General features: G+C 35.5%; 1 protein-coding gene across 1 annotated transcript; it reads right to left on the reverse strand.

Moving 5' to 3' along the window:
• Window positions 1–3,297: 3,297 nt before the first annotated feature.
• On the reverse strand, window positions 3,298–16,149 carry SDG4 (SET domain group 4). The gene is made up of 11 exons (XM_020351978.3): window positions 15,694–16,149; window positions 15,409–15,555; window positions 14,507–14,671; window positions 14,109–14,135; window positions 13,666–13,783; window positions 13,385–13,478; window positions 12,889–12,982; window positions 12,686–12,764; window positions 12,294–12,465; window positions 11,269–11,349; window positions 3,298–3,744 (listed from the first exon to the last, which is right to left on the reverse strand). The coding sequence occupies exons 1-11, from the start codon at window positions 16,102–16,104 to the stop codon at window positions 3,597–3,599; spliced, it is 1,536 nt and encodes a 511-aa protein (XP_020207567.3). The 5' UTR covers window positions 16,105–16,149; the 3' UTR covers window positions 3,298–3,596.
• Between the last annotated feature and the right edge of the window lie 10,375 nt (window positions 16,150–26,524).

A 26,524-nucleotide genomic window follows, 5' to 3' on the forward strand; every position in this document is an offset into this window, starting at 1 on the left:
TAAATTTTTTAAATATATATTTTAATACATATGTCATGCTCTCATGTTGTTGCTACATGTAAGCATGTTTACCACGATTATAAATCTTACATAGATCAGATATACACATTACAATATGTTTCAAATGTATATAACGAATTATTTGGTGAATTGCCCAATTAATCTTATTAGCCGGATTGTGAAGAACCGCAAATCATACCAAATCCGGAAAAGATTAGAAATAAAAAAGGTCGTCCAAAGTCATCAAGAATACGCACTAAAATGGATATGGTTGAACCAGGACAACCAAAAAGATGTTCTCTCTACAGGAATGTAGGTCACTCAAAGAAGAAATGTCTTTATCGTCAAGGAAGTTCAAATCATCAAGCTTAAAATGTGATGAAACATTCCAAAAGTTGTACTTTGTTTTCTATTATTTTATATACAAATAGTCTTTTTTTTATTTTATTTAATATTTATTTCATTATTTAATCTTATTCTAAAAACTTAACTAAATATTTTTTTTTAAAATAATATAATTTTTTTTAAATCTGAAAAATTGAAAATTGAAAAACAAAAAAAAATATAAATATCTGGAAAAAAAAAACCAAAAAACCAAAAAACCAAAAAACGAAAAAAAAATAAACGAAAAAAAAAAAGGCCCAATAGAGAAATCGGTTATTGGGTAATCGATTTCTCAAAGGACTTTTGAAAAAAAATTTGAAAAGCCCTTTGAGAAATCAGTTACCCAGTAACCGACTTCTCACCTGGGGCCCAAAGTGAGTTATTTAAGTAAATAATCTGGGACCCAGATTATTTAAATAAATAAATAAATAACTATATTTTAAAAAAAAAAAGTCCCATTTGACGCGACTCCTTGAGACCTATGAAAAGGAGGGATAATGAAATTATATAACATTTTATGCTCCTTAGTGCATTCTGTGACAGTGCCAGTGCGATGCGATAGTACTCGTTTTACTCACTGGCCATCGTCCACAATGGGTATTGAATATTTTGTGGTCCGAACACCTTACGCACCTACTAGGTGTGCATTCTCCTTGGTCATGCCTGAGTATTATTTTTTTCTTCTAAGAATTTAGGTCACCATAAAAGATTAGGTTGTGTAGTGTCTGGGTAGAAGGATGGAATATTAGCAGTTGTATCCATGGGCAAAGAATGATGTGCTACAAACTGATGATTCTCTAATCTTCATCCATGGATTCAAACTTCATAAACATCAAATAAAAATGGTAGAGAGTTAGTATAACTGTTGTGGCATCTTCAAGTGAAGGATAAGCAAGAAGGATGAACTTGTTATAAGGAAGAATTTCTTGATACAAGTTTTTAAGGAAGAAGTTCTCCAAGGAGAGAATAGCTTTTGAAGAGAGAATTTTAGAAGTCCAATTCTTATTCACATCAAAAGTGATGACTTACATGTATGAGATATGTATATATAGAGTTGGTAGCTTATGGTGCAAATTAAGCTAAACATGGTTACATGTAACCACGGTTTTATTAACTTGTACTCAAGCTAACTAATTCTAGTTACATTTTCAAATTTGAATTTCCCTCTTAAAAATGTCACTATTCTAGATCTAAAGGAGGCAATGAGAGCATGTCACATGGCAAGGTGCATAAGGTGTGACTTTATGTCAACATTCCAATCTAGAAAAGCTAATGAAAGCATGTCATATGACAAGGTATTAAACATCCACTTAGACCATACATGTTTCCCACTCTCTCTTGGGCCAAACAAGCCTAATAAGCACATATCCAAATACTAGTAGCACTCTCTTTAAATTACTAATTACATCCCTAAAATGAAAATTAAACAAGAAAATAATTTCCCACTATTTGATACATAAATACAAGGTCAAAATTAAGAGAATACTGAAAATGAAAAATATATACAAATAATAGAAAGAAAACTACCATGCTTTTTCATATATTTTTTTTATAAGAGTTTTTCTTCTTCTTTTATATTTATAAGTTCAAGCTCTATACGTGCTTCCAATTCTTCCTTATCTCTCCTTTGTCATTCTTTTTCTAACTTTTCCTCCTTTCTCGAAAGTTTTAGTTCCTTTAGTTGAACCATTATTTTTTTGAAAGATTTTAAGGTGAATTAGAGTCACTACCACTATGAAAAGACAATCTTGGATCCCTCAATATTTGATATTTTAATGTTAATAAACGAAAAACTTTTACAATAAAAAATGTCTTCAAAAATGTCTTTGAAAATGTTTATCAGATGAAATGTAATATGCAAATTGTCTATAAGACGATGTGAATCAGACAAAACATACAATCTGTCTCATATTCATTAAATGCTCATTATTTATTGAGACTAACGAGAATATTCATTTAAATATCTTAATTCTTAACAAATTGAACTAGAAAGTCATTTTGGAACTCACAAATCTGTTAAAGAGAACAAGATTATGTTTTTTGACAAGATTAAGAACGATGATCCTTAAAATCACAGAGAAAAGCAAATAAAGTCATTGTTATTGCTACTGTGCTGACATTGTTTTTACAAGCTTTGTTTGGTATGGAAAGTTGATAAGTAACTTCCTTAATCAAATAAGAGGTATCATTTGATAAAATACATTTAATCTTTGCATTAAATGAGTCTACGATTACTTGTCATCTTAAGGAAAGACGTTGAAGATAGGCAAAGAAAACTTGTGAGCTAGACTTAGTGTTGCAACGATCTAATTTCTTTTATTGTGCTTTTAGGATAATTATTTTTTGTATTGTATTAGACCTCAATTGACTTTTGTTTAGTTAAAATGTAACACTCTTGTTGGACAATTCAATTTTATTTAACAATAGATTTATTTTAATTCAATTTTACTTATTATATTAATTATAGTATGCACGGTTAAAAGTGTCAAATTAAAATGATGAAAGGACTGGAGTATACAACACAATCTTCAAAGATTAAAAAGTTAAGTTTAAGAATCAAATGTGACCTACCTTGACAAACCAATGAGTCAAAATTGTTCAATTCAAAATATCATATAATTCATTACAATTCAAATTACAGTTTAGTTCAAGTTTTTATAATACAGTTCAATAACACAAAAGAACAATTCAATTCAATTCTTTTAAACTATTATTCAATTCAATTCACTTCATGATAACTACTTTTAAATTCAATATAAATTTTATAAGTTCAATTCAGTTCATTTTGTCCACCTCTCTCAATCTGAGAGCTTGGGATGCACTTCCCTTTATTACCTCATAGTACCTCTCGATTGATTATAAAGCAAATTGATGATTCAATCCTTCAAAATTTAGGAATAAGAATACTTAAAATTTCAGGCAAACAAACAATTTTGATATTTGTCATTATTCAACACTAGTGTATATCATCGCAGCAATATCAATCTTATGTTTCAATACCGGTATTACTGGGATGAAAATTTGGGTGACAAAGCGGTCAATCTTAAATCAATAAATTGTCATTTCCCTCTACAACAATAGAACAGAATGTTTGAGATATTCTATTCCCATTACATCTTACACTCACTCATCCATCCCTTCATGGCTGATTTTCACTGTCTACATTACAACAGCGATAACTACACTTAATATTTTGGCAAATCATACAGCTGTTACAACGTAATGCTTGCATTTGATGTTCGCTTACGTTTTGAACCCCAACAGAGTTCCAGCTTCCCAATTTTCTTTTTCGTCCCTAGAAAGCCTTGACAATTTGCTGCGCCACAGTAGCATTTCACCTCTGGACCAAATTGCACAAATCTACATAACGAAAAATCCAGATAACGTTAAATCTCTATTATCAGAAATTACACAAAATGGGACAGTAAACAAGACTACCTGATAGGTACCGATTAATTAGTTATGTACTTATTAGGTTAGTTGGTCAAAGAAATACAAGGGTATAAGTTTGAAAGAGGGGGAATGGGCCAGCAGCTAATTAGGTCTTGCTATGAGCTGTAGAGCAGTAGTTGCCTATTGTGATTGAGAAAGCAGTGTAAGGAATCGTCTATTGCTTCCCCTAGTTTCATTCGGTAAACAAAAATGAGCTGTAGAGCAGTAGTTGACCTGGGCATTGTGGCTACAAAATCCAGATTTTGGACCTTTCTTGATCAGAAATTCATGAAAGATTCATCATGACATGGTGACAAACCAAGAGCTAGAAGCCAGAATAGAGGAGATTCAATAACATGATGTGCAACACCTGAGCAAGATCCAGTTTGAAGTGCTGGGGCGCGTAATGGATTCTTCGAAGGAGATAATGAAAAAATTGCGGGCAAAAACAAATACGGGTAATCCTGTAATTGTAACACGATCTAGTAGGCTGAGGAAAAGAGGAGACATTATCAAGCAAAAGGTGGATGACATAACCCACCAATCTGTTTCCACTGTTTGAGGGAATGGGTATTGGCATTGGAGAACCAACTATGAACAATATTTCATATTGGAGGAAGAAAATAGAAATCAAAATGAAGTTCTAAGGATCAAGGGCCAAGAAAAGAATCATGGTGGTAGAGATGAGTCAATTGGTGGATGGACCGAGAAAAGAATCAAGATATGCAACAAAAGAAACAAAGGGAGATGGATCATCAATAGTGGCAAAGTTACGGAGCTCAAGCATCTTGACTAAGCTTCCCTCACTGGATAACCAAAAATAGAAATACGGAAAAGTAATTATTGAAGATGAATGTATTACAGAGATGAAAACTCCAATACCCACAAAGCAAAGCTCCCGACTCACTAATGGAAGTCAAAAACTGATTACCCCCACTCATTCTCATTAAAAAGGCTTACACAAATGCATCACTATCACTCCGAATTCCCTTTTGTACCCTCCTACTCCAATTATTTATTCCTTCTATGTACGTGATAGGAACCACCCAATATTTAGGAGCAATTCTGCCAGTTATGAGTAGAAAATAACTGCTCTAGCAATCAGATATGTATTAAAAATTGCAGGGTGACAGTTATGCATAAAAAGTAACAACTAGTAGTTAGTTATAGTTCAGAGATGATTTTATTATTATCAATCATTCTCAACTTGCCTATAAGCTCTTGAAATCTACTAGTAGAAAGTCCCTTAGTAATTACATCTGCCACATGGAGTTCTGAAGGGACATAAGCTGAAATAATAAGACCACTATCGAATTTCTCTTTGACGAAGTGTCTATCTATCTCAGTATATATGGTCCTATCGTATTGTATAGGATTGTGAGCAATCCTAATGGTTGACTTGTCACAAAACCACTTTATAGGTGTCAAGCCTCACAAATTAGATAGCCTAGTCCAACTCAACCAAGGGTCTAGAAGACATAAAGCAAGAAGAATACAAAAGAATAGAAGTAGAAGGGTAAAAGAGGAAATTATGCAATGAGGGATGCTGAGTTAGTTATGCTTTCGTGTAATCCTATTTAGGGAGAGAAGGAGAGGGAGTAGGCAGTTTTGGTGAATTTTATTAGTTGTGGCTCAAGATTTGTGCTTTATGGGTATTGTAGAGTTTATCTCTATAATACATTCATCTTTTTGAATAATATAGTATCTTTCATTTGTTTTTCTAGTCACTAAAAATTGGTCCGACTTGTAGAATCCGTTGCCTATGTCAACAATGAAAGAGTTTATGCTCAATATGCAAAGGAACCTCAACAATGATGGAAGGTTATGTCAACTCGGAGGTAATAGTGAAGAATTTGGTGGAGAGCCAGGCAAAATCCTAGTCGACAAGGTTGTCAAACTCTTAAGTAGTATATGATCCCAAGTAAGGAAAACAAGTTAACCCTACAACAAACTTTTGAATAAACTCGGGTAAAGTCTTTAAACTTGGGTAAAATCTTATTAACTCTTGAGTTAAGAAGCAAGTTAATGGTTTGAAATCAAATGAAATTTTTGGTCTTATTGACTCCATAGTGTTAATATTTCATTATGACTCAAATGATTTAAAGAAATCAACTCCCTTTTCAAATATTTTCACTTTAAGAACTATATTTATATGAAATTATATATAATTTGATAATTTATGTAGTTTAATCATAGTTAGTTTAGTTCTATGTACTATAACACTTACTTACTGTAGTTTAGTACTTTGCCTTTTTAAGAAGTTGAAATGTTGAATTATTGTTGTATAAAGAATATTATGTTATGCATATATGTCATTAAAAGTTTTTTAATGTTATTTTTATAATAAGTAAATTCTCCCTAGTTTACAAGTTGAATCTACAGAAGCTCCACGAGTTTACCTAGACTCTTGAGTTTGACCACCTTGCTAGTTAGAACTAAAGACTTTGATGAATGTGTTGGAGCAGATAAAACTAATGGAAGTTTGATTGTCACAAGGCTCGAGTAAGAATGTTTTGCAAATAGGGTTGCCTGGCTCAAGTGAAAATGAGTCACACAATCAAAAATCTCAAGTTACAAATTATGTCCGAATTTGCTCAATTGTGAAGAAGATAAACTTTCGAGTTTCAACAACATTGACCCTAGCACATGGGTAACAAGAGTAGAAAGATACTTTGAAATTACGGAAACTTGACTTGAGTTGAAGGTGCGTTTAACTAAGATTTGTATAAAGGGGCCCATTGTGCATTGGTTCAATCTCTTTCAAATATTTGTCACTAATGTCTATTAGGGAGTTGTCCTAATTGTCACCTATCTCATTAATAGGTTAGCCAATCATGTCTTACAGGGTATTAGGCTAGTCGAACACATGTTCTTTTCTTCTTCCCTATTTTTAAGTCTCTCATGTCATGTAGTGTGCATGTTGCATTTGTTCATTCTTATAGACCTCATTGTGGTAAGTTAAACCCAAGAGCTATCGATTGTGTCTATTGGTGGTTATCCCTCCAACAAAAAGGGATACAAGTGTTATCACCCTTATAGTCATCGAGTTTTTGCATAAATGGATGTCACATTTCATGAAATCGTACCCTTCTTTATCAACCCTCAACTACAGAGGGAAGAGTATTTGGATCATTACCTCTTCTTTCCTTGTAGGATGTAAGACACTAATCTTAAAAAAAGCACAAGAATATCACAAACTTGATGAAGCACAAGATCACAATGAAGAAACAAAGAAAAATCACAATGATGCAAAGGAGTAAGATTGATTCATGAAAAAGAAATGTAAAAGGCAAGAAAAACTCACTCTACACCCACAACAAATTGATTTGTCTAAACAAGAGGTAAATATTCCTGAGGATTGATATCCTATTTCTCAATTTGTTTGTATTGACCATCTCTCTATCCAACATCAAAGCTTTATTGTAGTCATTGATGCAATCAAAACACTTGCATAAGTCCAAGAACCTCTTGAAGATAGAAATTGGATTACAGACATGAGTGAAAAGATTGAGGCAGTAAAGAGAAGCTCAACTTGCAAGGGTACAAATGGATATACACGGTGGCCAAGGGGTACACAAATCTATGGCATTGACTATGAAGAAACATTTTCCCATGTAGCAATAATGAATACAATAAAATTATTCTCTCCCTAGCTTCCTAATTTGGCTACGATCTACAATTTGATGTTAAAATCACCTGGAAAAGGAAGTCTACATGGATATTCTCCCAGGATTTTAATCTCATGGTGGAGAGAAAAACGAGTGTAAGTTGAAAAGGGTTTTGTACGATTAAAAACAATCTCCCAAGACATGGTTTGGAAGATTTACTCAAGCAATGAAGTCCCTGAGATACAAACAAAGTCATAGTGATCATACTTTATTCATAAAACATTCCCTTGATGGCAAACCACCCTTTCTCTTAGTGTATGCAGAGGATATGATCATTGCTAGTGATGATGAGGCAGATAAACTAATTCTGAAAGAAAAGTTGAGAATTCATTTTGAAGCAAAATAGTTCGAAAAGCTTAAGTATTTCCTTGAAATTGAGGTTGCCTATTCTAGAGGAAACGTTTGTATTTCTCAAAGGAAATATGTAGTTGATCTTTTGAAGAAGACATGATAATTGAGATGCAACACCATAAGAGTGCCCATTGAGCAAAATCACAAAATTGGAAGCAAAGAAACTCCACCTGGAAAGAAGTCACAATAACATAGATTGGTAGGGAAATGGATATATCTATCACACACTAGGCCTGATATTGTCAATGTGGCTAGTCAAATTATTGACCCCTATGAGAGACACCTTCTGGCAATTGAGAGGATTCTCAAGTATCTTAAGGCAAGTGTAAGGAAGGGATTATTATTTTAAAGGAAAGGTATATTATCCATGGAGATACACACTGATGTTGACTATGCAGGGTCAACCACAAATAGAAGATTCACTATCAATTATTGTAAGTTTCTTCATGGAAATCTAGTAACATGGAGAAACAAGAAGCAAAATGTAGTTGTTCGATCTAGAGAAAAAACTAAGTTTCAAGCTATGGCCATGACATATGTGAAGGATTATGAATGAAAACTATTCTTGATGACCTCAAAGTTAAATATAAGGGTCCTATGAAGTTGTTTTGTGATAACAATTTGGCTATTAACATTGCTCATAACCCAATTCAGCATGATAGAACGAAAAATAAAAATTGATAGGTACCTCGTCAAATAAAAGTTAGATTGAGGGACTTATAGTTACAACTCATACCTACAAGACTTCAAGTAGCAGATGTCTTCACAAAGGGACTTCCTAATACTAGATTACAAGATCTTATTAGCAAGTTGGGCATGATTGATATTCATTTACCAACTTGGGGAGGAATATTATAAATATCATAGATGTTTAAGATGTAAAAATTATCTCTAAATATCTTCATATATTTGTTTCCTTATTTCTTTATTATTGTTATTTCCTTTTTAAAACATTTACCCTATAAAAAGCAAGATCAAGAAATGTACAAAATACACAATTAATATATAGTTTTCTTTTTTTAACTCTATCAATGTGTGTAAATCTCTCATGAAATGAGTTTGGATTGGAGTTTATGTCCTTTGTGGTTGTATGCATGGATTTATAAAGTGTGATTCTTAAAAATTGGCTTATATGCATTACCTAAATTAAATGTTGGTGTAAATAGCCAGAAGAGAATGAGTAAACCCTGTTGAGAATAGACAGAATTATGCTTTACTTTTTAGACAGAACTGATCTCACTTGATTTAGAGGTTCCTATGATTTATGGCAGTGATTCAATTGTACTGTTCTAATTAGGCAATTATTGAAAACAATGTGTGCCTTGAAGGGATATATAAACATGTAAATTGATGGAAGTTTCTTGAGTAATGACCCTGATTCTAATTGCCCTATTTTGGTATGCTAATTATGTGTCTTGAATCAGCAAATAAGTATCTAAGCTTAAGTCATACAAATGTTAGATATAAAGACAAATTGATAGCCAATTCTTGGTTGAATTGTGATGCTTGAAAGGCCCTGTTTTGCGTGTAATGCTGAGAATTCTATAGATCATATCTCTAAATTCCCTTTGGTGATGCTAAATCTCTGTCTACTTTGCGATGCTTTTGGTCCCATGCTTTTTAGAATTTTCTATGACTTGTGACAATTTTTCTAGTGCAGCATGCTCTGTTGAACTTTGAATCTGTGTGGCCATTACCATTGCTAAATTCTGTTGTGTTTGGGGTATAATATGCTTACCCTGTATTTTTAGTTTGCACTAGACATGATAAGGTTCTAAGGGAGTTAGAATCACTCCATTAATTCACTATAAATTTCTAAAGATGAGAATGATGATGGACACATGTTCCAAAAAACTGTTGACTATGTTTGATGGAACTGAATATTGTGGCACCTAGAATGGTTGCAAAAATCTAAAAATATTCCCAGTGATTCCTTATGGCCAACACTTGAATCGAACTCCAATCCTTGATAAAGAAATACATGTACCAAACTATTTGTAATTTTGTACTAATGACCGTTGGTAGATTTTGTCTATTTTTAACTGAGAAACAATTTGACTAGATTTCATTTTTATTCTATTTCATATACAATTGTTTATCGGGTGCCTTAAATTTCCGCTACACCTATTTGAATAAAAACGAATGCATCACTGTTTTACGACCATAGGACTTTTCAAACTACAAATAACAAAATTTCTTATTTTATAAGACAGCTAGTTTTTAATCCAACACGAAAGTTTTCCCACTATTTTCTGATGTCTTAAGTTGCTCAAAATCCTTTTCAATAAAATTTGACAGCATTAAGTCCTAATTCCGACAGGTGGACTACTACAACAGGGATATGGGAAGGATAAAGTAATGAAAGAGAAAGGCATTGCTAGTAGTAAGGACTTGTCACGATTCATTGGTTCATGGATTTTCATTGGTTCATATAAAGTCCATGTCCTAGGTTTATCAAAAAACATATTTTCACTTAATGTATATAACAAAATACAGTGAAGGGTCTGCCCCCGAAAGAGGGTAATAAGAGTTGAGTCCTCTCCGAATCGCAGGAGATAATTGCCCATCATACGACTCACCAACTTCACTGGCCTCTACGTGAGACTCGCTCCGAGCAGGTTCGAATTACAATACACGGCTCTGTGAAGGAAGTTGTAGGTGGGTTGTTGAATGAAACCGATTATATTTTAGATTTAAAAATCTAAATCGGATAGAATAGATGGATCTATCTTTCTCTTGATATATATATATATATATATATATATATATATATATGACTAAAAAATGGTTTCCTATATAGTTAAGTAGCGTAAGCACCTAAATCCTTGATTTAGCTAGGGCCCAGGAAGCGAAGAGAATAAGCTTTGATTCGGATGTACTGTGCCATTCTTTCCCAACTAAAAACCATGTGTTTTGTTGCATGACAATAGAGCGAAAAGGAGAAAGGAGACGGATGGGAGAACAAAATATCAAGTTTCTATCATTTGATTAAGAAGGGAAATATGAAGCGGAAAAGTTGTTTTTTTGGACCCACTAGAAAACACCCTTCACCCCCAAAATTGGCGTCAAACAAAACATGAAATTCATTTCGTGTATATAACCAAACAAAACATGATTGATCCCAACTTTTTTCAAGAACGTAACAAACTTTCACGAAACTCAAACTTAAAATGGTTTTCTTTAATGTATTTCAAAAAAAAAAAAATTGCCTTCTTTAGTGAAAGAAAAGACACTAAAAAAAAGCTTCCACAAAATCTTACAGAATTGAAGGAGCATTTACTTTTAGTAAGTGAAGGGAGAAAAAGGCTAAGGACTTCATAAATGCACGACAGAATGCCACTTCTAATTTCTGCCTGGTTATGCTACTATATCCTTGTGCACTAATAAAGAATTGCTGCCTCAAGAAGAAAGTAAGAGGTAGGATCAAATTTACCTGTAATCATATGTTAACGGCTCTCCAGCTTTTATGGAACGAGCAGCAAATACACCCACACGTGTTTCACCATCAACTTGCCTGGAAGAAACCACATGAGTTTAGACTTAAATATATAAGAGAAATAACTACTGAATAGATCAATAGATTCTTTTGGTAATCTACAGCAGATATGCCCACTAAATATACAACATATGTCAATCAATTGCAAAGCAGGAGCTTATAATAAAGAAGAAAATCTACTAATCAACCATGTTACTTGTTAAGCATGAGACTATGAACCGCTTCATTCAATACAGCAGTAAAGGGCTTACAATATTAACTATTTCCTTTTACGGAGACATGGCTAATAAACTACATAACTAACATAAACTCAAGATTTATTTCTATCCTTAGTGTCTAAAATTGATGGATATCATCAAGTCAGGAATTCTATATTGGCAGCACTACCTGATTCCAAGCTAAGAACAAGATGCTAAGAATCTAAAGCATATTTCATTCCAAGCAATATATTTAAATCATGCATATAAAGCATATCTTATTTGAGTACATCAAGGAAAATACAGCGCATAATATCAGGATATACTGCACTCAAGTTTTTAATAGTAACTTGGTTCCCTAGGAAACTATATCTACAGAATCTGTGTAATGAATGGAAATGATAAGAGGACAAAAGAGATAATTGACATAGCAGCTGACATTGGACACGTGGTAGCTGATCTACCAAATCAGGAAAGGAGGAGGAGTGCGTGCACCAAGAAAACTAACTCCAGGCTGCACAATTTTGTGTGGGAGAGAAAATAGTATGTAGCTTTCTGTTATAGGAAGAAATGGGGGGAATAATGATTTTCTAATCACTCTACGAATTCTCTTTTGATTCATGTTGCCATTACAGTATTATACTTGCATATTTACTTGATTCTTGATTCGTAATATTCATAACCCATACACAATTTATACAGAACACTCTGAAGAGTGAGAAAATAATACAGCCTTGGACAAGTACGTTGGTATCAGACACTAACCACTTTTCCAAAACACAGTTGGGATCACAGCTATGGTTCAAAAAGCGTGAAGTATTTCCTTTGAATGTTGCATCTATTGTGAAGTCTTTCCGAATCTCACACATGTAAAAATTCTGTACCCCTCTGTATTTCATGTCCCAAAGCCTTTTTTCACATAAGGCATCGTCAATGACTGCAGCAGAAAATATTTTTAGTTAAGTGAATAAATGGCATAGTTTAAAGATATAAGCTACAGAAAACAAACAGTTAAGAAAATCATATGCTTCAAAGCATCCCTGAATAAATGGCCTTTTATATTTTCTATAGGACATACTAGATTATGGTACCAAAGAAGGGGAAACAAACGATGTTTGACAGTATGACGCTAAAAGCCATTTAAAAATAAGAGCTACCTTCTCCAATATACTCAATTATAAATCCACCTTTACCGATTGTTTCAGCGGCCTCCACTCCCCATCCACAAAGTTCAGTCTGAATAAAAAACAAGAAAGATATATGGTAATTCGTAGCAGTATAACGGAAACCCAAAAGAAATTACAAATATGCTTCAAATAAAAATATACTTCGTACATCTTAATGCAGTAAAATTTCACACCTTAACAATCTTGATCTTTCTCTCCTTGCGAAATGGCCGATTATTGCAATTTTCTGAACAGTGACAAGCCTTTGAGCAGCTTATGCATTGAACCCTGATACATGATAATGTCGTGCAATAATTAATGTATAACGTTGGTTATGATATCTTACTTGACATGTATACTATTACAACCAATTATAGTGACATGTACATATAATAATGTATAGCACGATATTTGGTGTAAAACTGTCGGTGTACAACCTCTTCAACATAAAGGGTGAAGGTGAACAAAATTTTGTCGTACAGACAAATATTTCTCAATATAATTTGTTAACTCAATAGGAGTATCAGGCATCATTGCATCAATATCTTTATTCTCCATGTCTGGGATCACCAAATTTTCAACAGTAAAAAATCATTTACAAAAAATATGCACCTAGATTATCCACATCTACATGAAGTTTCATTCAAAACCAAAAGGAAAAGAAAAAACACTCAAATAATTCACATGTACCTGCACACACAATCATCAGAACATGTAGAACTGCAACTTGTGCACCCTGCACCATCATCCACGTCACTACGTTTCTTCTTTACTAAGTATATATCTGATATTTTAATTCAGGCTAGCAACATGATGAGCAGTGCAATAACTAACTTGAAAACTACTAATTATACCAGAAGTAAAAATCAAGTTCTTTCACCAAGCATTCTGAAAGGGCTATGCTTGTTTTATTTTTATTAAATATAGTAGCTGCTTCAGAATAACACATAACAAGAAAAGATGTAGGATACTGCGCCTTATGTGTACATATGGTGGTGGTTGCTCCATCTTACTGTCCATATCTTTCCAAGTGAAGTCAATCTTAAACTCCTCACTGATGAATGGAAGAGGCAAGCGACAAAATACCTCCTGGAAAAGATAAGAAATTTTTCAAAATTGATATTAATGAAATTACAAAATTCTGATGCAAATAACTGGATTGATTCATTCAAACAATAAGGAACCAGCAGATATAATGATTGATGAGCAATCAAAGTCATTAAAATACATAGTCATTAAGAATTGTATTAATTAATTTAATAATACAAATTCCTTTTCTTCTCAAGCACATTATATATTATTCATCTTATAACAGGTGCCCATAAATGCCAAATATATCATGCTTCACGAAATGCACCAGCACAGCGTATATACATAAGTGCAACAGATGTAAAATATTTTTCATAAGCCTTACCGAAATATCACTTGTTGAAGCATCATGCTGCTCATCCAACAAATACAACATTCCTGTCAGCCAGCCTAATCAATGAAAAATACCAATAAAAAAATAAAACTTTGAAAATAAATATCTAAATCTAGTGAGAAATAGTCTACAACTATATGAAGCATATTGTAGTGTGACAACTAAGTCAATTTAAACATTAAATAAGTTTATGAACTGTGTAGTGCCATTAGACATGTGCAATACATGATCCTCCACGTGAAAGATTTATAAAAGGAAAGACATGACAAGGTGAGAAAAAGAAAAAAAATTGCATATGGGTGGGGATCTAATGGAAGAACACTCCACAAGTTACAGTATAATCAATAAACAGTAACAGTGAAAGATTCTGGTGAAAAGAAAAAATTGACCTTTCTATCCAGACGCCAATCAGAAGGATGCCTCCAACAAACAGCTTTCCCAGGATGATCTTTTAGATGCAACACTGCATCTGGCCATGGTGAACATTTACTGTGGAATGCAATATTACAACACACACACCTCAAGTTCTTATTTTTCTTGCAAATGAAGCATACCTGTTCATTGAAGGACTCAATATGAGTATGGCAAGACAAGGAGGACAAAATGAAGGAAAAAGACTGGGTGCAGTTGGGTAAACAGCTTAACTCAATACTTATTCAATAACCTCTTGTTAAATGAGAATTGTACATAAGTTTGACTGAGTAACTCAAAAAAAAAAAGTTAAAAGGAGCTTGCTGTTGTAAATTTCTTGTTCAAAATTTGAAACAAGCTAATAAGCCAAAAGCAGCTTATAGGAAGGTCACCAGCCACTTCCATAAGCCCAAATAAGATCTTCCAAATGCCCCCTATATCCAAGATAGCAACTATAGCATGTGTTAAAGGAAATCCTGATCAGGAACACTCACAAAAACACAAAAGAAGTTTGTATCGTTTACTATTGATGACACAAAAAATACCTACAAAAGCTAATTATTATTTTGACAAATTAAGCTAAGTCAATATTCCCAAAAGTTAAAATGAATAACTAGACTAGATTTGAGAAATGTTTTGGAAGGACTCCACACATCAATATACGTGCTTTCATACCAAACCAATTCCAAGTTCATCAGATGACACAAATAAATACCACCTAAATGATACATTACATGTCCACTTAATCTCGTATACATTCATAATTCAGAAGAAAACCATAATTCACATGATAAACCTTAATTCATATGCCCAAAGCCAAATCACACAAGAAATCAGTGTATTAAAGAAGAGACAAAAATTGCATTCGCTAAAAACCCACATGCTGTGGACACTTGAATTTCTTCAGACTGGAAGGCCCAACAGCTTCTTTTGCACAATCCAAATGGTAGGGTGCGTCGCATCCGCGGACAGAACACAAGAGCTCCTCCCCAGGGTCGATAAAATGGCGGCAAAAGCAACATTCACTCTGAACCAAGACACACGAAAACATAAATCAAACCCATCACCAGTTACAGAAATAGTTAGCAGCTATATTCCGTAATTTAAAAAAAAATTATAAAAAATTCTAAAAATAAAAAATAAAATAAAAAAAATAAAAAAATACCATCTTGGGAGCGCCAACGAGAAATGGAAGAGGGAAGGGGTGTTTGAGGCGATCCTGGAAGGGCGTGTCGGTGACTCGATCGAGGGAGCCGCGGGTGCGCTTCAAAACGCGAGGCTCGAAGGGAGGGTCGGAACCGAAGGCATCGGGTAGGGTTTTGACGGGAGCGTCGGCGACATCGGAGGAGCAGTGAGAGAGAGTGAGAGTCGCAGAGAAAGATAAGTTTCCCAAATCTGGCATCGCGGGAATCCTTAGAAGAAACTTGCCAAGAGCAAGAGACACATAGGGTGGGTGGGGGAAGAAAATGTAGAACAAGAGGAAATGGGCGGGAAACTGTGCTTTTGTAATTTTCAGGGGCCGGGTCGTGGGTGCGGTGTGAAACCGTGAAAGTGCCCAAGGATGCACATCATTCATGCATGTGACAAAGGTTTGTATTTACGGTTTTGCCACTTGCGTTGCGCCCAAATTTTGAAATTTTGCGTGCAAAGACAAAACTGGCTGAGGGAGTGTCTACGCAATCAGCCGTCGGAGACTCCTGTAGTTGCAACTAAGCTGAATGTTTTTTATTTTTTCGAAAGTTTTAAGTTGTATATTTTGGTTTCACATATTTGGTAATTATTTAAAAATTTTCAAAAATATAATTTTTTGGAAACTATTTTTATTTTATATTTTCATAAAAATATTTTTATGGACGATAAAAATCCAAATTTTTAAATTAAAAAAAATTGTGTATATAAAATTGTACCTTCCCGGTAAAATTCCGACTAGACCCCCCACTCGTCTAATATTCGACTGGACCGTCACAACATGCAGCAAATCGGCTCTAACCCAATTACATGCACCCACGAGGGCATTCGCCATTTTCCCGACAGGTCTCCTTGTAGCAGCCTTGTCGGTAAAATCCCGACTTGACTAACCACCACTCACCCCCAGGGCTTCGAGATAAGAATGGTTAAGGGAGATCCCGATAATCGCGGGGCCCACGAAGCCCATAACACAAAAGTATAAAACCCAAAATCCTAGAGCTAGGACGACAGATTACACTTTTGAATGCTCTGGCTTTGAGGCTTGACCTAAGAAAAAACCCTAGTCCACCCCTTGGCCGGAACATTTTGGCGCCCACCGTGGGGCTACGGTAAAACTCTTCCTACACCCCAAGTCACAAGAAAAAACCTACACTCTACTATGGTGAGAGGCAGCACATCCAACCACGACCCACAACACCCTACCATGGAGGAGATGATGGCGTTGATCAATGGCTTGAGAGAAGAGCGCGACCCAGAGAGAGAGAAGGAGAGGAGTTTCCCGCACAAAAACAGAGTGGGCTCTGTGTTTTCGTCGGTGTGAGGTCTTGCACCATTGGATCGAGCTGATTTTTGGACTGTAGGTTCCAGAAGTGTGGTTCTTCATTCTGACCGTTCGGATTATTAACCGGATGCCTGGTTTGGGATAAAACAGCTTCATATCAGTAGGTGAAAGTGTTCTAGCGCAAAACAGGACTGGTACTGTGTTTTAATCGGTGTGAAGTCGTTCACTGTTGGATCGGGCTTATTTTGGGACTATAGGTTTAGGAAGTGAGGTTCTTCATTCTGACCGTTCGGATCGTCAATCTGAGGTCGGGTTTGTCAAAGAACAGCTTCGTATCAGCAGGTGGAACCGTTTGACGGGAAACAGGATCCTAGTCAACATCTAATGGACTTTCGTGCCCAGATGTTAATTCGTGGAGGAAGCATGGGAGTCTGCTGCGAGGGTTTTATGCTACAAAGGTTTTTAACGAGGTAACATCAAATAATAAAAATCATTATTTTCAAATTGATTGACTCGCAGGAAAACTCGTGATTGTCGGCAAAAGTCCGGCTGGGCGAGTATAAATAACTCGATTGATGAAACTCGTGATTGTCGGCAAAATTCCGGCTGGGCGAGTATAAATAACTCGATTGATGAAACTCGTGATTGTCGGCAAAATTCCGGCTAGGCGAGTATAAATAACTCGATTGATGAAACTCGTGATTGTCGGCAACTGTCCGACTGGGCGAGTATAAATAACTCGATTGATGAAACTCGTGATTGTCGGCAACAGTCCGACTGGGCGAGTATAAATAACTCGATTGATGAAACTCGTGATTGTCGGCAAAAGTCCGACTGGGCGAGTATAAATAACTCGATTGATGAAACTCGTGATTGTCGGCAACAGTCCGACTGGGCGAGTATAAATAACTCGATTGATGAAACTCGTGATTGTCGGCAACAGTCCGACTGGGCGAGTATAAATAACTCGATTGATGAAACTCGTGATTGTCGGCAACAGTCCGACTGGGCGAGTATAAATAACTCGATTGATGAAACTCGTGATTGTCGGCAAAAGTCCGGCTGGGCGAGTATAAATAACTCAAAGACAAACTCGTGATTGTCGGCAAAAGTCCGGCTGGGCGAGTATAAATAACTCGAAGACAAGCTCATGATTGTCGGCAAAAGTCCGACTGGGCGAGTACAAAAATAAAATAAAATTGAAGACTATAAGTCTCCCATTCTTTTGTTCGGTTTTTGGACGACTTCTCGCATTAAGGTTCAGCTTTTAACTTAGATAAATTTTGACATTTTCCTAGTCGGTATTTGGACGACTAGATGATTTGATATTCATTTTTAACTTAGATAAATTTTGGTGTTTTCCTAGTCGGTATTTGGACGACTAGATGATTTGATATTCATTTTTAACTTAGAAAAATTTTGATATTTTCCTAGTCGGTATTTGGACGACTAGAGGAGTTGATATTCATTTTTAACTTTGAAAAAGTTTGGCGTTTTCCTAGTCGGTATTTGGACGACTAGATGATTTGATATTCATTTTAACTTTGAAAAATTTTGATATTTTCCTAGTCGGTGTTTGGACGACTAGATGTTTTTCCTAGTCGGTATTTGGATGACTAGATGATTTGATATTCATTTTTAACTTAGAAAAATTTTGATATTTTCCTAGTCGGTATTTGGACGACTAGATGATTTGATATTCATTTTTAACTTAGAATAATTTTGATATTTTCCTAGTCGGTATTTGGACGACTAGATGAGATGATATTCATTTTTAACTTTGAAAAATTTTGAATTCTTTAGGCAAAGGTTCAGAAAAAACACTCCTTTATCATTAAGTCACACTCGTCTCACCAAGGGAAAGAATAACAGCACACAAAGCGACAAAGCCTGAAAGCTAAACTTGGTAAAAAAGACAAATTCTTGATACGCAAAAGTCAGTCAATTACACAGAGAATTGAAACTAGAAGGCTAAACAAATGCAAAAGGCAAGTGTACCTTCCCGGTAAAATTCCGACTAGACCCCCCACTCGTCTAATATCCGACTGGTCTTCCAGGCCACAAGCCCTCTCGCCTTATTGGCTCAAGGCTGGAAGGCAAGTGTACCTTCCCGGTAAAATTCCGACTAGACCCCCCACTCGTCTAATATCTAACTGGTCTTCCAGGCCACAAGCCCTCTCGCCTTATCGGCTCAGGGCTGGAAGGCAAGTGTACCTTCCCGGTAAAATTCCGACTAGACCCCCCACTCGTCTAATATTCGACTGGACCGTCACAACATGCAGCAAATCGGCTCTAACCCAATTACATGCACCCACGAGGGCATTCGCCATTTTCCCGACAGGTCTCCTTGTAGCAGCCTTGTCGGTAAAATCCCGACTTGACTAACCACCACTCACCCCCAGGGCTTCGAGATAAGAATGGTTAAGGGAGATCCCGATAATCGCGGGGCCCACGAAGCCCATAACACAAAAGTATAAAACCCAAAATCCTAGAGCTAGGACGACAGATTACACTTTTGAATGCTCTGGCTTTGAGGCTTGACCTAAGAAAAAACCCTAGTCCACCCCTTGGCCGGAACAAAAATATTACAATATTTATTTTTAAAACCAAATATATATATATATATATATATATATATATATATATATATTTCTCAATCTTTATATTTCTATATCTCTCCCTCTTTCTCGGTCTCTCACTCTCCCTCTCTTTTTCTCTCTCCATCATTGTCTCCCCCTCTCTCTAACCCTCTCCCTCCCTTCTTTCTCCCTCTCATATCCTTCTTTTTCTTTCTTTCTTATATCTCACTATTTTTTTACTTTGTCAATTTTAATAATATTATTAAAGTTTACTTTATTTATATATTTTAATAATATTTGTTAACACTTTATTATTATTTTTATTTTTTTTATCTAAATGAGATGAAATAATGTATTTTTATTCTTCTTAATTATAATGTAGCATTTTCTTTTTTTATTTTTGTTGAATTTTGTATTTAAATAATTTTTATAAGTTTTCAACTTTTTAAAATAGTTTAATATCATATTTGTAATAAGATTTGAGTAAATAAATATATCTAATGAATTTATTTTAATAAAGGATATTTTTGTAAAAAAATATTTATATACATAGGAATATATTATTGTAATCAAACATAAAAATCTTTAATTCTTGAAAATCCTTTATGAATATTCTCAAAAACTTTTATGAGTAACCAAACATATTTTAGTTATTCCCAAGAATCATAATTCCTGGATATGAATATGATGCAAGCTAAACTAATCTTTGTTAAATGTAACTAAGGATAATTATCTTGTACTTAAGTTAATCAACTCTAGTTACTTGTCCAGAAGCTTATAGAGCAAACTAAGTTAATCCTAGTCCAAGAATAATCTAGGTTAGCTTAATTTGACTTCAACTACTTGACTTAATCATTAAATCTAATAAGCTAATGTTTACTAAAACAAGTTGTTGAGTATCAACAACCATGTGACTAATTAACAACTTGGATGGCTTATCTAGCATGGTTTAGGCGTCCAAACCACTTGCTTGTGCAAGTGGACATATAAACGAAGGTCCAAATAAAATATTGACCTATCAAAGCTCTAAAAGTCCAACATGACTTAGGCTAGTTACACCTCCTCTAAACTACTAATTACACCTCAGAATAAAATCAATACAAGGACAAATGTTGATGAAACCAGTTGGAGGATGGTTGATTCTTCACTCCAAATAGCTTTTAGTTTGATCCTAATCTTCTTCCATGGATTCTTGAAGTTCAAAAACTCAAAAATGATGGAGAAGGAAAGAGATGTTGATGTGCCACTTCCAATGGTGGAAGATAAGCAAAAGATGATGTTCTTGCCACAAAGAAGATTCCTTGATAAAAAAAAACTTAAGAAAAAGTTTCTCTTTTAGAGAGAACTAGAGAATTTAATGAAGAGAGAAATATGATCTCAATCTCATAAATACTCAAAGTGATCGAATATAACAAGGAAACACAATTTTGTAGGGTTTGGTAGCTTATGGTGCAAGCTAAGCTAACCTAGGTTAAGTTAACTTGAACTCAAACTACTTACCCTAACCCTAAGCTAATCATTCAGCCAAGTCAAGCTCCAAGTGTCACTAACTTAGATCTAGAATGGCTAATGAGAGCTTTCCATGTGGACAAACAAGGAAAGTGCGACTCATGTCATCTTAGATTTAAAAAAGCCATTAGAAGTTTGCCATGTGACACATGTGTTTAGTGTGACTAGACAAAGCCATGTGTCATGTTGCCTTGCTTGGATGGACAACAGGACAAGTGGTCCCCACATGTCTTGGACGTCCAAGCCACTTGTACAAGGCAAGTGGACATCTAAGTACATGGAATGAAAAGGCCAAATTTGGCCCATCGAAGCCCAACACAAACCAATGGTTTTTTTATAGTTACTGATGGCATCCTTACTAGCATTGGTGGAGAGATGATGACCAATGTGAAGGAAGCCTTGACTCCTTGGATCATGTTCTTCAAGATTGACGTCTTTGATGGAGGATAGGATGAAAATGGAGGTTGGATAGAAGGTGTTTGATGAAAGGCTTGAGAAGACACTTTAGGGTTTGGCTCACTCCATGGATGATGAAGGCCACTTCTAGGGTTTCTCTCAAGGTGAAGATAGGTAGGGTTTCGCCAAATATTAGCCAAGAGTGACTAAGGAAAATATTAAGGCACAAGGCTCACTCAATATTATAAATTCCAAAGTATTTACAAGGTGGATAGTCTAGGGTATTTATAGAAGGGATGATGCATTTAGGGTTTCATTTGAGAGTGCATAGCCAAGTAATGCAAGCCAAATGCACTTCAAATGAAACCTAAATTAACCCTAGATTCTACTTGGTGCCCAAGGATGGAATCTTTGGGTTTGGTTAAGCTACAACTAGGTGCATGATAAGACCATGCAACATAGGTGCCCTCCACTTGGGCCTAAGCCTTGCCATGTCCAAAAATAAATATAATGCTCACCAAAAACACATCTAGGCTTAGTTTCTAACCCTAATAAATTACTCTAGTTACAAAATAAAATCCTATAATCTAAGGCACCCCATAATACAAGGGTAAAATGGAAAATTAAAGACAAGGGCAAAATATGAATAAATCCTATACTAATAAAAACGTAGGAGCTAAGGCCCAAAAGTAGGCCCAAAATACAAGGGTAAAAATGGAAAATAACTTCAAGCAAAATAATCCCTATACTAATGAGGCTTTAGGAGAGTAATTAGTACTCTATGATCATGAAGAGAGTGTCTCTTGGTGTGTGAACTCCCTCCTCCTCTTCTACCCTCCTAGCCATGGACCTAGTGATGGGGCCCACATGTACCTTCATGGATGGTCCTCCATCATCCCCTCCTTCTTGAGAAACATTTGTCCTCAGATTGATAATTTCATCCATATCCCCAGCTCCTAAAAATAGTGTGAGATCATAAACATTAAAATATGAGCTAGTGTCATACTCAAAAGGAAGGTCTAATTGATATCCATTGTCATTTATTTTGTGAAGGACTTGGAATGGTCCATCTCCCCTAGGGTTTAGCTTTGACATCCTTTGAGTGGGAAATCTATCCTTTCTCAAATGAAGCCATACCCAATCCCCAACCTCAAAGGTGATTTTCTTTCTTTCTTCCTTTGTTGTTGTATTTGGCATATTTTTGTGTTTGGTTTTCAATTTGACTCTTAATTTTCTCATGGTATTTCTTAATCAAAATATGCCCTAAATATGCCTTCTTTGTGAAACAAGGAAGAAGTATTAAGGAGTGCGAGTAAATCAAGAGGGGTTATTGGGTTAAAGCCATATACAACTTCAAAGGGTGAAAGATTAGTAGTCTTATGAACTACTCTATTGTATGCAAATTCTAGGTGGGGTAGACAATCATCCCAAGTTTTCTTATTCCCTTTTAGGAGTACCCTTAACAATGTGGATAGGGACCTATTTACTACTTCGGTTTGGCCATCGATTTGGGGATGACAAGTAGTAGAATAAATTAGCTTTGTTCTTAATTTTTCCCATAGTACCTTCCAAAAGTGACTAAGGAACTTAGCATCCCTATCGAACACAATTGTCTTGCCATGCAATCGGACCACTTCCCTAAAGAAAAGTTTAGCTATATAGCTAGCATCATCCATTTTGTCGCATGGTATAAAATGAGCCATTTTACTAAAATGCTCCACTACCACAAAGATGCAGTCAAATCCCCTTTGAGTTCTTGGAAGTCCAAGCACAAAATCCATACTAATATCTATCCAAGGGGAGCTAGCTATGGGAAGGGGTGTATAGAGTCCATGAGGCTTACTTTTGACTTTGTTTTAAGATAAGTGATGCATTTGGAGCAATGCCTTTGGACATCTATTGTCATATGTGGCTAATAAAATTTAGCTTTTAAGAAACTTAGGGTCTTGTCAACCCCAAAATGGCCCATGAGACCCCCTTCATGACTTTCTTTGACCAAAAGCTTTCTAATGGATCCTTGGGGTATGCAAAGTTTGCCCATCCTAAAGAGATACCCTTCAAGAATATAGTATCCATCAAAAGGCTTTTGAAGGCATTTGGCATAAGTGGTTTGGAAGTCTAAATCAAGCTCATACAATTCCTTTACATCATCAAAACCAAGTATTTGTGTTCCTAGGGTGGAGAGCAATGTATGTCTTCTTGAAAGAGCGTTGGCCACCACATTGCTCTTTCTCTTTTTATATTTGATGATGTAGGGGAATTGTTCAAGTATTCCACCCACTTTGCATGCCTTTTATTCAACTTCCTTTGCCCTCTAAGATACTTGAGTGACTCATGGTCGGTATGTATAACAAATTCTTTAGTCATTACGTAGTGCTCCCAAACTTGGAGAGCTCTTATAAGGGCATAGAGTTCCTTGTCATAGGTGGGATAATTCAAGGTGGTCCCATGAAGTTTTTCACTAAAGTAGGCAATGGGGTGGCCTCCTTGAAGTAACACAACACCTATACCAAGACCGGATGCATCACATTCTAGCTCAAAAGTTTGATCAAAGTTTGGAAGAGCTAGGATGAGTGCATTGGTGAATTTCTCTTTTAGGGTTTTGAAAGCTTTTTCTTGGCTTCACCTCAAATGAACGGTTGATCGGTGTCGTACCTGATCAAATAGAATATGAAATTTGTAGTACTAGGAAGTGACTCTTAGGTCGTCTCTCAAGGAGCAACAAGCCAGTCCGAGGTCCTTTTAATGCAAACACGAATACACACACTATGGGGGGAATTTCAGATTCAAATGAATGAAACAGTAAATAATGAATAGTAAGTAACTGAACAGTGACTCTCTAACTCAGTTGTAGCATCATATCCTTGGTTCGAAATATTTTCTCACTAATCTAACCCTCTATTCAATCTGAGTAACCACTAAGCGTCATTACCATCATTAAACCCATACATACAAACGAAGAATTAGCATGCATCTCTACTCACAGGATTAAGTAAACCATGAGTAAAGTAAGGTGAACTAGTTAAGTGAAAACAAAACCATCAAGCATGGAAACAAGACCAACACAACAGATTCATAAGGATTAAAAACGTAAGAACACTAGGAATGAATAAACCTCAATGAATGCATTTAACCGAGTTAGAGAGTATTACAATCTAGCCTTCCATGGATGAAGACCAAGAAGAAGAAAAACGAAAAATAAGAAGAAGAACTACAGAAAATAAACTACAGCAAAAGCAAGCACAAATGCTATCCAAAAATGTTGTTTCTCTCTATCTCATTTTTAAGCCAAAAAGAGGTGGCGGTTGTGTCCCTCTTGTCCCCTCTAGTCTGACCTAATATTGATGCCTAGTGTGCATCTTGTCTTCCTACGAAATTGAGTGCCCTAGGTTAAGAGAGTGGGCTGGCCCAGTTGGCCCATCCAGCAACAAAAATGAAATTACAATTAAAATTTAAAATGGTGCTGAAGTTCATGTGGCCGGCCCATGTGGCAGTGCTCCTGTCCAATAAGTGATTCCAAATCCTCTACAAAATAATTATGAAATTAATTAGGATAATAAATCCAATTAATTGAAATTTCTAATTAATAGCCCAATAAACCTCAAGACAGTAAAATATGGCAAGAGAGAACAATTAAGCACTGATAATACTTAATAGCGGGTTACAAAGGTAAGAAAATGTAGGGAAATTATGATTTATCAACGGTACATCCTTCTTAACAAACTCATTAAGAGGGGATGCAAGTGTGGAAAAGTCTTTCTCAAACCTTCTATAAAAGCTAGCTAAACCATGAAAACTTATAACTTCTCCAACACTTTTTGGGGGTGGGCTAATCTTGGATGGCCTTTATTTTCTCGGAGTCAACATGTACTCCCTCTTTGCCAACTATGAAACCCAAAAAATTTACTTGTTCTTGACAAAAAGTGCATTTTTCTAGGTTAGCATAGAGGTGGTTGGCTCTAATAATTATTAGAACTTGCCTTAGATGTCCAAGATGTTCATCTAAGGTTTTGTTATATACAAGGATGTCATCAAAGTAGACAATCACAAACTTTCCTATGCAATCCCTAAGAATATGATTCATTAGACACATGAAGGTGCTAGGGGCATTAGTGAGGCCAAATGGCATCACTAACCACTCATACAAACCAAATTTGATCTTAAAAGCAATTTTCCACTCATCGCCCTCTTTAATTCGAATTTGGTGATAACCACTTTTAAGGTCAATCTTGGAAAATATGATGGCTCCATGCAATTCGTCCAACATATCATTTAGCCTAAGGATTGGGTGCCTATACTTTATTCTAATGTTATTGATGACCCTACAGTCGGTGCACATCCTCCATTTGTCATCCTTCTTGGGCACCAAAAGAACAGGGACGACACAAGGGCTAAGGCTCTTTTGAACCCAACCTTTCTTTAACAAGTCATCAACTTGAGATTCTGTCTCTTTGGTCTCTTGAGGGTTAGTCCTATAGGCGGGCCTATCTAGAAGACTAGCACCCGGTATGAGGTCTATTTGATGTTCTATCCCTCTTAAAGGTGGAAGCCCACTTGGTACTTCTTGAGGAAATAAATCATCAAATTCTTTTAAAATCTTTTGAACCTCAAGAGGTAGAGACTCAAGTTCATGACTAGTGGCAGCTAGTGTCTCCTTGAAGTAGAGAAGGTATAAAGGTTGTTCACACAAAATGGTTTTCTTGATATCATTTTTAAGGGACAAGTAACTTTTGTGCACAACTTCCTTAGAGGAGACACTTGCCTCTAAGCTTGATACCTTCTCCTCCCTTTCTTTATTGTTTAAGGGAAGGTTTTTCTTTGGTTTTTTTTGTTTTCTCTTATTCTTCTCTCTTGGGTTTCATTTTTATTTGGTCTTCACTCACTTGTGAAGGTAATAGAGGACACAAAACAATTTTCTTGCCCAAATGATGGAAACTAATCTTATTAGTGAGACCTTCATGAATGGTTTTCTTGTCAAATTGTCAAGGCCTCCCAAGTAAAATATGACTAGCATCCAATGGCAATATGTCACACAAAACTTC

Source organism: Cajanus cajan, chromosome 2 (genome assembly GCF_000230855.2).
Source record: "Cajanus cajan strain Asha chromosome 2, NIPB_CcT2T_4, whole genome shotgun sequence".
Lineage (NCBI taxonomy): Eukaryota > Viridiplantae > Streptophyta > Magnoliopsida > Fabales > Fabaceae > Cajanus > Cajanus cajan.

Coding starts and splice junctions, on each gene's coding strand:
- SDG4 (XM_020351978.3), bottom strand. CDS start 16,104: ATGAATGATGTGCATCCTTGGGCACTTTCACGGTTTCACACCGCACCC. Junction 14,136..14,506: donor ATTGGCGTCTGGATAGAAAG/GTCAATTTTTTC, acceptor TTGGATGAGCAG/CATGATGCTTCAACAAGTGA. Junction 12,983..13,384: donor TCTGATGATTGTGTGTGCAG/GTACATGTGAAT, acceptor ATCATGTATCAG/GGTTCAATGCATAAGCTGCT.